The sequence below is a fragment of the Pollicipes pollicipes genome, unplaced genomic scaffold, assembly GCF_011947565.3.
Source record: "Pollicipes pollicipes isolate AB1234 unplaced genomic scaffold, Ppol_2.1 Scaffold_3087;HRSCAF=3621_pilon_pilon_pilon, whole genome shotgun sequence".
Classification (NCBI taxonomy): Eukaryota; Metazoa; Arthropoda; class Thecostraca; order Pollicipedomorpha; family Pollicipedidae; genus Pollicipes; species Pollicipes pollicipes.
The window spans coordinates 9225175-9238649 of NW_023596225.1; the positions used below are offsets into that span (position 1 = coordinate 9225175).

The following is a 13475-nucleotide window of genomic DNA, read 5'->3' on the forward strand; positions in this document are numbered from 1 at the left end:
TGGGGCCCTGGACTGAGCACGTCTCGTCGTCCGGCAAGAAGTACTATTACAACTCGACGACGGAGGTGTCGCAGTGGGACAAGCCGCGCGAGTGGTTGGACGCGAGCGGCGCGACTACCGGGACGGCGAGGCCGGCTCGCAGCGGCCGCCTCCAGCGCCGCCTCTGCCGCACCGCCCGACGCCAAGCCAGGTCAGTAGGCGGCCACCGGACGGCCAACGACGGGACAGCTCAGGGTAGGTCAGCCCAAGTGGCCGGCTGCTCAGTTGGCGTTATGTCGCTGATTAATGAAGCGTGTGCAGCATTCGGTGCTGTTTATTGGCCCTCAGTTGTGTGTGGCACTTCGTTGATGACCGTAATTGGCTCACGTGGTCGTCCGTGACCGCATTGGTGGCATAATGATGTAACGTGGGGGTGATAGCAATGGTTCATTAGTTCACATCACAGCGAGTTTTGTGCCCATTACTTCGCCAACGTACTGGTGGAGTCCGTTCAAGCTGCTTATCCCTGCATGAATCGTTCTTGTCAGGCCCCCCCCCCCCCCCCTCCTCTCAGTTGTTACTGTCCGTCTCCGTGGCAGTTTCTTCCGTCCCGTAGTCGGTGCTGCGATGCTCAGCCAACTCCCCCCCCCCCCCCTCCTGGCGCCCCTGTGCCTCTTCAGTGGCATCGTTGTGCTGGCCTGTGAAGCGGCTGGCTGCCGCGCCCCCTCCACCCGCCCGTAACTTGCCGCCCCCTGTCGCCAGCGGCCGTGCGCGGTGGCTACGAGCGCGTGGGCGGCGGCGGTGGCGGCGCCCGGCGCGACTCGGGTGGGCGAGCGTTGAGCCGCTGCCGCACCGGGATCGCGCCGAGCACCGCGAGCGCGTGCTGCCGCCGCTCAGACGAGCCGCGCACCAACGGTCAGGCACAGGTGAGTACCCGGCGCCGCCCGCAGGACGTGGCCCCGCGCTGGCTGTCCGCGTCAGGGGCGGGGCGGCGTATGCAGGTGTTGCTGGGATTGCCGGTGATGTCCCGGGTCAGGGGCGGGGCGGCGTATGGCAGGTGCTGCTGGGATGCCGGTGATGCGCCCCGGTAGGCGGATTGGTGGTTCGTGATCGCTTATTTACTGTGTCGTTGTTTTTGTGTGACGTGCGTTCTGGTGTTTGCTTGCTTATCATAGTGATTTAAGTACTGAAAAATGTTGTGCAATGCTTCTTAAAGGGTTTAAAGCTGAGCTTACGCTGCTAGAATTTCCCGCGTTTTGGACGCCAGCTTTGGAATGATAGAGCAGATAAACATGGTGGATGCGACTTGCGGATGTCGCTAGTTGTTGTGGACCTGGTGCGAATGTTATTGCAAAGGAGATAGACTGATGTGCTGCTTCACGGATGTCGCAGTTGTTGTGGACCTGGTGCGAATGGTATTGCAGAGAGAGAAGACTGATGTGATGCTTCACGGATGTCGCTAGTTTGTTGAGAACCTTGGTGCGAATGGTATGCAAAGGAGATTGATCGACGCGTTGCACCACGGATGTCGCTAGTTTATTTATTGCACATCAGGTGCAAGTAGTATTGCAGAGGAGAAGACTGACGCGCTGCACCGGGGCTGCAGCCACTCATGAGCAACCGGCTGTGAAAATTCTGTGATGAATCCGTGGCCTCCGAACACGACGCATCTCTGCTGACTCCATGTCATGGACTCCCCGCGGATATTTCCATCGGGCGGGGCGGGTACCAGTGTGTTGTCTTCCGGTCGTGAAGCACCGTCTTTTTAGCCACATAGCGCACCATAAGCGGTAGCTATAAGGGGACGTTGACTCGTAACAGCATGCAAATTCAATGGGCATATTAAACTAAACAAACATCTGAGTGCGCAACTAAACATAAATGTCCAGTTGAGCAGTACTTACAGTACAGTACAGTAACAGCAGTACAGATGATTGATAATTGGCAACACGAACATGGATCAGGCATTATCCTGCATTGGTCATGTTGAGAATAGCATTATCATGAGCACATCAGTCTCAGTTTTTCTCAGCTGTTTAGCATGGGGTGCAAAATCGTGTGGTACACCTCGGCCAGGCGTTGCCAGTTGTCCTACGCTGTTAACGCTTCGTCCGTACGCCATCGCCCAGTTGTACACTGGAATCACCCCTCGAAGAATTTGGCCGTTGGGTACCGGCAATTATTCCCACAACCTTGCAAATGCTTAAGTCGTGTTGGGTGGGGCGAAGCGTGACAAGTTAGACGGCCACCCCCCAAAAAAAAAATGTAATGCACGGTAAGACCTCACCTGCAAAATACTGAGATTGAGCGATGTTACAGTCATCGGATCGAATCAATCACCTCCTGACGGAACTCGGTATGCCTGCGCCGGGCCGGGTGTGAGTGTGCGAGCGCTCTGTTGGTGGGCAGCGCGCGCGCGTGGCGGCGCTGACCGTCTGTGTGGCCCAGTTCCAGAGGCAGCGGCGGCCGCCGCGGTGCCGCCGGGGGCGCTGGTACCGGCGCCGGCGCGCCAACCGACCCGTGAGTCCTGCCCGTGCCTGCTCCTGCTCCGCGCCCTCCGTCCCCGCCGCTGCCGCTTCCCCGCCTGCCCGTGCGTGTGTGGCCTCCTGGTCCCGCGCCGTCCGCTGCCGGCCGCCGTTGCTGCGTGTGTGTATGCGTGTGTGTGTGTGTGTGTGTGTGTGTGCGCGCGCACGCGCGCGCCTTGCTCCCATGCAGTCCGAACACGACGGTTCGTCGTGTGAGTGCGTGAGCTCCGGCTCTTGGCCTCCCAGGACCTGTTCCTCCCCGAGAGACCAGCATCTGACGCTCCGGTAGGACGTTTGCTGGCCGTACGCCCCTGGTGGTCTTGCTACCGTACCGTCGCCTCTGACCACCGTTGCTGACGGGTCATACCCTCCCCCCCCCCCCGCCCCCACTCCCCTCTGACGTATTACCGCTCTGCTGTCCGCAATCCCGTCGTGGGCCGCTCTCTTTCGGCCGTTCGGCCAGCCTCCACCCCACCCCCCGCCCCGCCTCGGCCGCCGCCGCCGCCGCCGCCCGTTCGCCACCGCTGTCTGACCTCGGCCGTGTCTCGCGGGCCCGCAGCAGGACATGGAGATCTCGTCTGGCGACAGGCACGCCGACGGAGGAGTCCGCCGGCGGCCTGGCGGAGGCGGCGGCGCCACGGCTTGCCGGCCTGACGGCCGTCAGTCTGGCGGCGGCGCTGCCACGCCTGCTGCAGCCGGCCGCCGACGGCGCGCCGCCGCCCGACGACGATTCGCGGCCCGCCCACGCCCACCCTCTCCGAGCCGGTCGACACGCCCCGACCGACGCACCGACCGTGAGTAGGCCGGCAGGGAGGGGGACGACTCGGAGGGGTGTTGGGGAGGGCGACTGCCGAGAGGCCAAGCGAGGAGTGTTGGGGGAACGCGGGGCCCCAACCTGTCTTGAAGTTAAGGTCTTGTATTACCATAGTGGGGTGGATGCTTAACGTAATGAAGAGGAGTAGAAGGAGCCTGGGCAGTATCACCCAGTCGCTGCGCATGAACTCAGGATAATGGGGAGGGAAAGGCTGGTTGCTTTGGGTATAGAGGCCAGCCTTGTGCCACACCTTCACAGAGCATGAATTATGCCATTCTTACCACCAGCATCAACCCGTTTAAGTCTGTTAGGGGTCTGGGGAGTGAACTTGCACCCTGGGATTGCTGTTTTCTTCGGGAGTGGTGCGCCGAGCGGTGGTGGATCCTGTGACGCTCCAGTAGAGTTGTACGTTGTTAGCGTGATCAAAACTGCTGAAAGTGTGACCGTGTGTTCCGTTGTTCGTTTCACCAGTGGTCAAGTGTTCCGTGCTTCAGCAACGGCACAGTGCGATTCAGCAGTGACGAACCAAAGATCATGTTTCAGCCGTGTTTTTGCCGTGGCTCATCATTTGTGAGCTCAGCATTGTTCCGCTGTGTTTCGGCATTGATGAGCTGCTGCGCGTTTCGGCAGTTTTATTCTGTAATTCCGCAGTGCAGACGTTGGATTGCGTGTCAGCAGTGTTTTGTTGTGTTTGCGCAATGGTGGGTTATATGCGGTATTTCAGCTTTGTCGCGCTGCATGTCTGCAGTGGAGTGTCACTCATCGTGTTGCGGCACCGGCGAGCTGTCGGCCGTGCTTCAGCTGCGCTGGGCGGTGTTCTGACGCTCGCTCGGGAGTATTGGTCGGCGGGCCGTGCGTGAGCGGAGACGTGTGGCGTGTTTCAGCAGTGGTGAGCCCGTGCAGCAGCATCAGCAGCCTGCAGCAGACGAGCCTGGCGGCGCTGCGGCCGACCATGCCGCAGCTGACGCCCGTCGCACGCCCAGTACTACAGCGAGCACCTGATCCAGCACGTCGTCCAGTGGCCGGCCACCGTGATGGAGAAACAGGTGAGCGCCGCGGGCGAGGCGCGGCCGGTCCGTCTGCCGACCCGCCGCGCTCCCGGTACCCGGGCGCGCTGGTGGCGGACGCTGCTGCGTGTATGGGTGTGTGTGTGTGCGGTGTGTGCGTGCCTGTTTGTGTGCGCACGTGCGTGTACGCGTGGGAAAACCGGGGGTTGCAGCCGTCGTCGCGTTAGTGGAGGTAGATCTGCGTGTGTCGCTAGCCCGTGGCCCCCGTTGTGCTGTTTGGACAGTTGTGCAGCAGTGACGGCCGCACGGAGCCGTATGTGACGTCCCGTCCGGTTCGTCGCATTACATTGTCCGAAATGGACCAGCTGTGCGGCTTGGAACGGCCAGCCCCAGCCGCTGCCCGTGCCGCTCGCCCCCCCGCCGCCACCGGCGTCAGTCTCCTCCGCCGACCGCCGCGCGGCGCCGGCGTCTTGTGCTGCGGCTGACGCCCCGTCATCGTGGGCAGGCCAACCGGACCAACGAGGAGGCGTGCCACGTGGCGAGCCTGCTGATGACCAAGGCGGCCACTGACCTGAAGATGGCCCGCTCGCTGGTGCGGCTCGCCGAGATCCAGGCTACGCTACAGGAACAAAGGTGGGAGGGAGAGGGGCGCCAGTGGCGGTGCCGCGCGCCGCTGGCCGGGGCGCCGCCAGCCCGGCACACAGGCGGAGCGAGCGGGTTTTGCGTCCACAGCGGGATCACGCGGCGGGGATGGATGTGTGGATTAGATGGCGGGGGTGGACACGGACCCTGAGCCAACGCCATATGTTGAGAATAACCCATCGAAGTGTGAAGTCATTCAGGGGAAATGGATGGAATTTCGGTAGTCGGCAATGTTTGGGCTACCCATCCCAATGTGATAAGATGCAAACGTTTTGATGGTATGTTCCTCCTGAGGAGTTGTGTGCTTGTCCTGTGTTGTGTGCTTGGCACAAGGATTTGTGGTGAGTGAGGTGCGTGTTACAACAGCTGACAGGAGAACCGCCGTCGACTGGCAGTGCTTCATGTCCTGCAGTCCCATGTCTGTGGTCAAGCGGCAGAGATGGTTTCATCGCTATTGTTGGATGCGATTGGCCGGTGTTCATCGTCAAGGTCCGGGGGTGTGATCGGCCACTGACGACATCGCCGTCTCTGTTGCAGAATTCTCTTCCTGCGGCAGCAGATTCACGAGCTGGACGAGCTGAAGTCGCAGAACTCGTTCATGTCGGACACCTAGCGGCGGCCGCGGCACCCGTCTGCCCAACCTTGTGATAGCCGCCGCCTCACATTCCACAGACCACCCTCCTCCCACTCTCTCAGGGGCGACCAGCCGCATGCGTTTTTAGCTTTTATCTGGTCTTCGACGCTGTGTCTTAGTTCACTTTACGCTGGCGTTCCTGATTGTTGTGTGTCGCTCCGCGGTACTTGAGCCGCCTCTCGGACCCGATAGATGTCACCGCTGGTGGCCGGCGCCCCGTCCGGCACTTCCGATGTCTGTGGCTGCTGTCGGCCGGCCCGACACTAGGTGGCGGCCGGCCCTCCCGGCCCGACACCTATTTATTCAGGGGCTGCGCGGCGCGCGCGCGCGCGCGCGGCTGGGTGTCTGTGTAATGTTTGTACAGCTGTGTGCGTGTCCTGCTCGGGTACACTGTGTAATGTACGGCATGGTTGCGGTCAATTCCACTGAGAAACAGATGACGAATAAAACAATTATGTGAAATGTTTAGACATGGGACTTGGGGCACGCTGTTGCAATCGTCAGACGAACGTAGCCGGCTGCGGAGGACGCGTGTGTCTTCGAGAGGCGACGGAGTGTAGGCTGTTGAGCGGCGTCGTCGATTAGTGACACGAACTGTGCCGCTGGCGGAGGTGCGCGGAGGAGTCTCCGTCGCGGTGAGCCATCCCGCGTGGTCGGACGGGAACGACGCCTGACACGATCTCAGTTGCGGCTACAGTCCGTTGGAAGAATGGACGCCCGCACGTCCGTGCGTGGTGGAGTGCGCAGATTCGTTTCGGTGGTATAGTGCACGGTTCGACACCATTGACGGTGCCATGTGTTCATGGTCTTCATGATCTCGGGTCATCGCACCATTGTTGAAGGAATCATCCATACATTGACCCAAAATGATAGGGTTTGCTCAATGGACTGTCCAGCAGAATGTGTTTGGATCTGCATCTGTATCTTCGATCCGGGGCCTATTCTCCCCAGAAGTGTGGCAACGGAAAGGGGTTGCCCGTAAGCTGGGGGAAATGGCGGGTGCGGTCCTCTAAACGGAATGGCGGTGGGCGCATAAGCGGAGCTTCGCCAAAAGTACTGAATAAAGGTGGGGCTTGCGTGTCACTTTTCATGCGACTGTTGACATTTGGCCTAATTCATGCCTAGAGCGGCCTAGCGCTACTCTTGGAACATCGAGCAGGTGGCAGCATCTCCAGATTAATTCGGGTCCTTCCAACGTTGGGATGTAGGCTTGTCCACGCATGGTCCATGTGGTACCTTTTGGAACCTAATGATAATACAACTTAAAAGGATTTCCTAGAGCCTAAACCTGTCGTAAATAATTGCATTTATTTTTTTGCGTGCAGTGTACGTACATGATCGCTGGGTGTTTTATAAAAAAATTGATTGAAATACAATTACTGCGCTCTTGCTTCGTTTACATGCTCCTTGGGTAATTCAGGACCTAATATCTTCAGGGATTGGTCGGCAAACTGGTGTATTATGGCCTAGGCATTATAATAGTGGTTTTAGAATATATTTTGTATTCGCTTGGGTGCATTGTTGTTTTGAAGTTGTTTTTCCATCTGAGCATAGTTATGTCTAAAAGAGCTGCAGAAGGAGATGCAGATGGCTCTTTGGAGACAAAAATAACTAAAAGAAGCTCAAATGTTTTAGGAGACAAGATAAGTGTGTCAGGATGGTAAGCTGGGAGGCCTCATCTGGAATGAATTGATCAGCATATGATGGAAAATGTCATAAATCAATAGCTGTTTGATATCCATGTCAATAGCACCTGAAGTGTGGGATAGCCTGACAGTTTTGTGATGAGTTCATGGGTGTGACATGGCTATAGATGCATGCTGTTAAATGCATGTATGTTTTAGATAACTTAATGTGACTAAAACCCTACAATGGAGAGCCTTTCATGGTTTGGAACCCATAAAATAAGACATTGTAGCATTTACAGCAAGTAAACAAGCATATTTCATATTAGTGGATTAAGGCATGTTTACATTTTATTAAGTGTACCAGATATACCATATAACCTTTTAAGTCCATGCATGTCACATAATTTGTGAGGTGCAGCTTTTCATTTTCCTATTGAGTTCTTGGCAATAATTAGCTAATAGGCAGATCCATCAGCACCTTTTCAGTCAGAGGAGTTAGAGGAGCTGTGTTTAAATGATTGGGATATTTTAACCTGCAGTGATGCAACATGATAACTGATGGGCTTGGGCTCAGAGTTTGGTGGTGGAACCCACACCTGTGGGGTGAATAGCTTTGTACCCTTCTTATCCTGTCCCCATTGTCATCAATGTGGTGCCATTCCAAACATTTCCCTTGCATCCTAGCAATATGCTAGTCTGTTGGGCAGGTGCATCAGTGTCTCTTGTGACCAGGGTGTGCTTATTTTTGATGAGTGCATGGTGAGTGAGCATACCACACATAGTTCATCAGATATCATATCAGATGGCATTGTATCATCTTGTCAGATGTCAATCATATCATGTTGGTAGTTAATTCTGTATGATTATGCTAAGTGGTGTGCATGCAGTCTTTCAACCAATAGTTTTCTTATGAACAGGATAAGTCACAATTTTCAATCACAGGCATACAACATGGCTGTTTGCATGTTTAAGGGTATAATGTAGTGATTGGGGAGGTATTGATCAGTGAAATAGCTTACCTGTGCCTCCTTTTTCTGATGAACCTGCATCAGCTGTGCAGCTCCAGACCTGCATGTCCAAGCATCCAGTCTCAAGTCAGCACCAGATGATGCATCTCACGGAACAAAGTTGCTGGCGGAGACCATCTCGGACGGCGACCGCGAGTACTTTGCCTCCTACAGCCACCTGGACATCCACCGCACCATGATCGAGGACGAGGCGCGCACTCAGGCGTACCGGCGCGCGATTCTCACCAACTACCCGCTCTTCCGGGGCAAGACAGTGCTCGATGTGGGCTGCGGCACGGGCATCCTGAGCGTTTTCTGCTGCCAGGCGGGCGCGCGCCGCGTGTACGCCGTCGAGGCCAGCGGCGCCGCCGACTTTGCCCGCCAGGTGGCCACCGAGAACGGCTACGGCGATCGGGTGACGGTGCTGCACTGCCGGCTGGAGGACGCCGCGCTGCCCGAGCGCGTCGATGTGATCGTCAGCGAGTGGATGGGCCACGCGTTACTGTACGAGTCCATGCTGGATTCGGTGCTGCTGGCGCGCGACCGCTGGCTGCGGCCAGACGGCGCGCTCTTCCCGGAGCGTGCCACGCTCAAGGTCGCGCTCTGCACGGCGCCCGCCGACGAGCCGGCCGCCTTCTGGCGCGGCGTGCACGACCGCTACCGCGTGCACATGGCGAGCCTGGCGGCGCCGGCGGCGGCGGCGGCCGGCCGCGCCGCGCGCGTCGCTGCCGTCCTGCCGGAGGAAGTGCATTCGCACGCGGCGACCGTGGCCGCGCTCGACCTGCGCACCACGCCGGCGGCGGCGGTGCGCGCGCTGCGCTCGGGCCCGCTGGACCTGGTGAGTTTCGGCCGGGCGCGACTGACCGGTCTCGTACTTTGGTTTGACGTGCGCTTCCCGGGCGGCCTGGAGCTGAGCACGTCGCCGTACAGCGCCGAGACGCACTGGGCGCAGACGGTGCTGCCCCTGGCCGCGCGCGACGTGGACCAGGACTGGCGCGCCGCCGGACAGCTCGGCTTGCGCCAAAACGGCCGCCAGCCGCGCAACTGGGACTTCGAGGGCCGACCTGACGCTGGCGGACGCGGCGGCGCCCACCGCGCTCCGCTGGGTGCTGGACGGCGCAGAGTGACGGCTGCCGCTCGAAGCCGAATGGTCCGGCAGTCATGGACACGTCTCCGGTGTGTCGCATGCGTGAGGCCTCCGTCCACCGCCACCCCGGCTGCGCGGGCGTGGTGGCGAGGCTCACGCGGCGCGACTGAAGGCCGGGCTCGCAACGGCCGGCGAGGTCAGCTGTGCTGTGTGGAGCGGCAGGATCCGGCGGGCGAGGTCAGCTGTGCTGTGTGGAGCGGCAGGATGCGGCGGGCGAGGTCAGCTGTGCTGTGTGGAGCGGCAGGATGCGGCGGGCGAGGTCAGCTGTGTTGTGTGGAGCGGCAGGATGTCGCTATGGGAACTCTCGCGTACGGCGGCATGTTCTTTTCCAGGGACGTGCCTCGTGATCGCCTCATTTGTCATGCTATGATCGTGCCCAGTGCCCAGTAAAGAAAGATAATTCTAGAGCAGTGCAGCACTCAAGGCACGACGCCAGCAGTTGCCAACTGTTCTTGTTGTTCAACTGGGCGCTGGACACATCAGTGTCAGTTCTCGAGGGGGTCACTGATAGCTCAGTGCTCGTTTTAAAATGCCTTGTGAAGGAACTTGTGAAAGAAATGAATACCTCGAATCGAAAACCAAATATCTGTTGGTTCCATGTCGAATCGAATGCCAGAAATGAGTATCAAAGATTTTATTCCACAAAATCGAGCAAACTCGTTACGTCCCTGCAACGGTGGGTGGCATTTTACGCCACCGCCTGGTCATCGGTTCGCCATCGCTGATCGCGCCATCCGACCGCTGGCCGATATCTGCAGCTTCTAGAGGAAACGACAAGCGAATAATCCCGCCACACAAGAAGTCCGGCAACAGGGTAACTTTGTATTGGGAATCGATAATGAACAGCAAACGAGCGGAGGTATTTCAATCTACGAGCCGCGTCACCTACAGCACAGACTCGGACATCCAGTAATCGCGCTATGCCGGTGGGCGCCGTGCCGGCCGCCGGCAGCGGCGACGCGCACCCGCCGTGGGCCGTCCCTTCGAGCCCGAACACTATCTGAGCACGAGACGCCACTCCCGGCCGGCGAACTACCGCCTATCAACTTGGAAGTCGCTGCACTGGGAGACAACGAGACACGGTGGGACTGAGACACTGCGCCGCGAGACACCGGCACTGTGCCGCGAGACACCGGCGCTGTGTGGCGAGACACCGATCCTGTGCCGCGAGACACCGGCGCCGTACCGCGAGACACTAGCGCTGTGTGGCGAGACACCGGCGCTGCGCCGCGAGACACCGACGCTGAGCGGCGGGACAACAGCGCTGCGCCGCGCGACAGTGACGTGCCGCGCCGGGCAGACATGCGCTTATGCACGCCTCACGTTCGTAAATACCCATCAGTGCACGCACGCAAGACGGAGAATCGGAATGAGACGAGAGTTGCCCTGAAGAGAAGTTCAAGGGAACGTAACAACGCGGGTAAGAGATCTGTCGGTGATATGAGTTTCCCGATGCCCCGACGCCTGAGGTGTATTGCATCTTACAATGTTCTTATTGCAAATGTAAAAGTTCACAAGGCGGAAGCGTAGATCCCGGCATTAGAACGACTTCCCTCTGTTTCTTTTCAAGACTTGGCGGTCCCAGCATGCCTCCTTTCAGAGAACATGCCGTTGTTAATTCGCATTTAATGATGTCCCGATTTACATTTGACAATTCACATCTTTAATCTGAAAATTATATTTGTTCCGTCGCCAATCGGAGCGCCACAAATCCGCCTCAGCACGCAATCCCGTAACAAAGAAAGGGGTAAGTCACAGGTGATCTCACGATTCATCGTACCCTTCCCTCTAAAGGACATAGTTTAGGCCGATGCTGGAGCGCCGGACTCTGCTGAACTGTTAACATCATGAGCTGTTCCCATTAGCAATATCGTGCCCCAGGGCGCACGGCTTCGGCGCCGCGTTACAGCGACGATTGCAGCGGCTGTGGGTGTTCAAAGGATGTTAGAGGCCGACTCTAGCAATTGCCCTACTTCCGTTACTCCGAAAAGAAGGCATTGCTTGTGCACCGTTAAAGGCATCTTTGCTCTTTTGATGCTGAGGCAAATCAATATCTTCCTAAAGGGCCTTGTACCTGCTCACTTTGATATCACTGTTCAGCGGCGCGTTGCCGTAAATGTAGGGCAGCCAGCGGTGCTATAACACGCATTTTAACTCCTTCACAGGTACAAACCATTGGCCATGTCGGTATGCAGGAAACGTGCCGACGACTTTCCCGACAAGCCAGCGCTTGTCGGTGCATCTACGGCAGAAGTGCAAAAAAATCAACATGCTGACATGAACCAAAGTTCGTTCAGATCAAATCGTGCGACGGCATCGACCAGACGGGTAGAAAAGTTGCTACCCAAAAAAAACAACCTGACATACAACTGTCACGCGGAAGGTGCTGCATACCGAGCAACAAAAATACCTTGCTTTGATCGTGACCTCCGTCTGTCTGAGAACAATACAGCACCGACGTTCCAAGATTTGCTACAAATACACAGGATTCCTTCGAGATCATCAGTACCAACACACGACTGTGGCCTGTGACATATGTAACTCGGTTAATTCTCGCGAAGCAGGTTCAGCTGAGCGTTCCAGTTCACTTATTGATGACAGAATGTTTTGCTGCGCAAAACCTTATTCAAAATATTGCAAATTGTGATCACAACAAGCTATATAAAAAACGAGAAGTATAAGAGAGGCCTTCAGCTCCTTTTTTTACTTCGTGCACTCAAGAGTTCTGTTGCTGGGCTATCGATCTTTACTGTACCGGAGGGTACTGGTTTAACAACGTTGCAGAGCAGCGTCGATAACCAATAAACAGCGTCGATAACCAATAAACAGCGTCGATAACCAATAATCGACTTGAATTTACTGAAAACTGTAAATGTAACTCATCGCTGACTTGAAGCTCAATACTCACTATAAGAACTCCGAATCAAATTTCGAAAGCGAAAGCCAGGTGATTTCGACACATCGCGTATGAAACTCTGAAGGCAATCTTTTACCCGTCGTCGTATATCCTCGTGGTGAAATAAACGAAACGTTTCGGCTTCTCCCATGATCAGAACTGCCGGCCAGGGAGCCTTCGCACGTTCACGCCGGTCTAAGATTGCTAATACTATCGTTCGTTGCAAAAAACTTTCGTTGCCATGAAGAACTATATCGGTTTTTACCAGGATTATTCGTCCAGTTCACAAAGATGTTCTGCTTTAAGAGTTTTGCACATTCCTGCGAATTAATCCTGCTGGCAAATTGCACATCAAATGTTAGATGGAAGCCATCTCCTCAGACAAGTCCTGGCCCATGCTGGCAGGTTTTACGTAGGCTATTTTCAATCAGTGGGCCCATACAAACATATTTTAGCTCATTGGCTGAGGGCATCTCCCACATACAAATTTTTCAAAGAAGTGGTGCGAATGGCAAACATTACAACACTCAGTACGAAACAGGACAACGTTGTTCGGCAGTTGAGACCAAAAAGCGTGAAAAAGCTGTCCGACGCATGAACAGCATGTGACAGCATCGCAGCAGTATCAGATCTCTCGCAGAAGAAAATGTCCACCAAATACAAACTGCAGTCGCAGTTTTCGCAAAATGAGGTTGAGTGCTCATGAGTGAAAAATGACACAACACACGGCCCGATTTTTTCTCACGGTTGCGTGGCCTGAAGCCCAGGTTGGGGAGGGGGGGGGGGGGGGTGTCTGGAGCCCTCAACTGAAGAGGAAACTACGCCCCTGTTTGATGGGTGTTCGTTTCAAACCTTGCCACCTTTTCTATACCGGGTACAAAACTTTCTTGGAATACTAGAGGCGTTGGATAATCCGACGTCTTTGTAACAGACAAACGAAATACAAAAAAAAAAAAACAATTGGTGGAAACATATTGCACCGGCAGTTGAACCAGATAATGCCACATCAAGCCAACGTCCTACACGGCAGTTTGATGCGGTAAAAAGTGAAAAGGATACTGTGATTCCCTGCTCAACTTCCAAATTGCGTCATTGAGAAAACGAGAGGGGCGGCGCGTGCCGTGGGCCAGTCTCACGCGATCAGGTGTCTCAGCCCCGCTGAGTCGCCTGCAGTCCCTAGTCGACGCTGAGGGGTT

At 56.3% G+C, this 13475-nt stretch overlaps 1 protein-coding gene and 1 long non-coding RNA gene across 2 annotated transcripts; both read left to right on the forward strand.

Annotated features, from left to right (window-relative positions):
• The first annotated feature begins 4267 nt into the window (after positions 1-4267).
• On the forward strand, positions 4268-6069 carry LOC119090382 (uncharacterized). Its single transcript, XR_005093218.1, has 3 exons — positions 4268-4364; positions 4831-4958; positions 5505-6069. It is a non-coding gene; the product is annotated as an uncharacterized LOC119090382 (long non-coding RNA).
• Positions 6070-7052: 983 nt separating this feature from the next.
• LOC119089336 (protein arginine N-methyltransferase 6) lies at positions 7053-9730 on the forward strand. Its single transcript, XM_037212004.1, has 4 exons — positions 7053-7261; positions 8282-8909; positions 8979-9359; positions 9716-9730. Exons 1-4 carry the CDS (start codon positions 7158-7160, stop codon positions 9728-9730), a joined length of 1128 nt encoding a protein of 375 aa, XP_037067899.1. The 5' UTR covers positions 7053-7157.
• Positions 9731-13475: the final 3745 nt, after the last annotated feature.

Coding starts and splice junctions, on each gene's coding strand:
- LOC119089336 (XM_037212004.1), top strand. CDS start 7,158: ATGTCTAAAAGAGCTGCAGAAGGAGATGCAGATGGCTCTTTGGAGACA. Junction 7,262..8,281: donor AAGATAAGTGTGTCAGGATG/GTAAGCTGGGAG, acceptor AACCTGCATCAG/CTGTGCAGCTCCAGACCTGC. Junction 8,910..8,978: donor ACCGCTACCGCGTGCACATG/GCGAGCCTGGCG, acceptor GTCCTGCCGGAG/GAAGTGCATTCGCACGCGGC.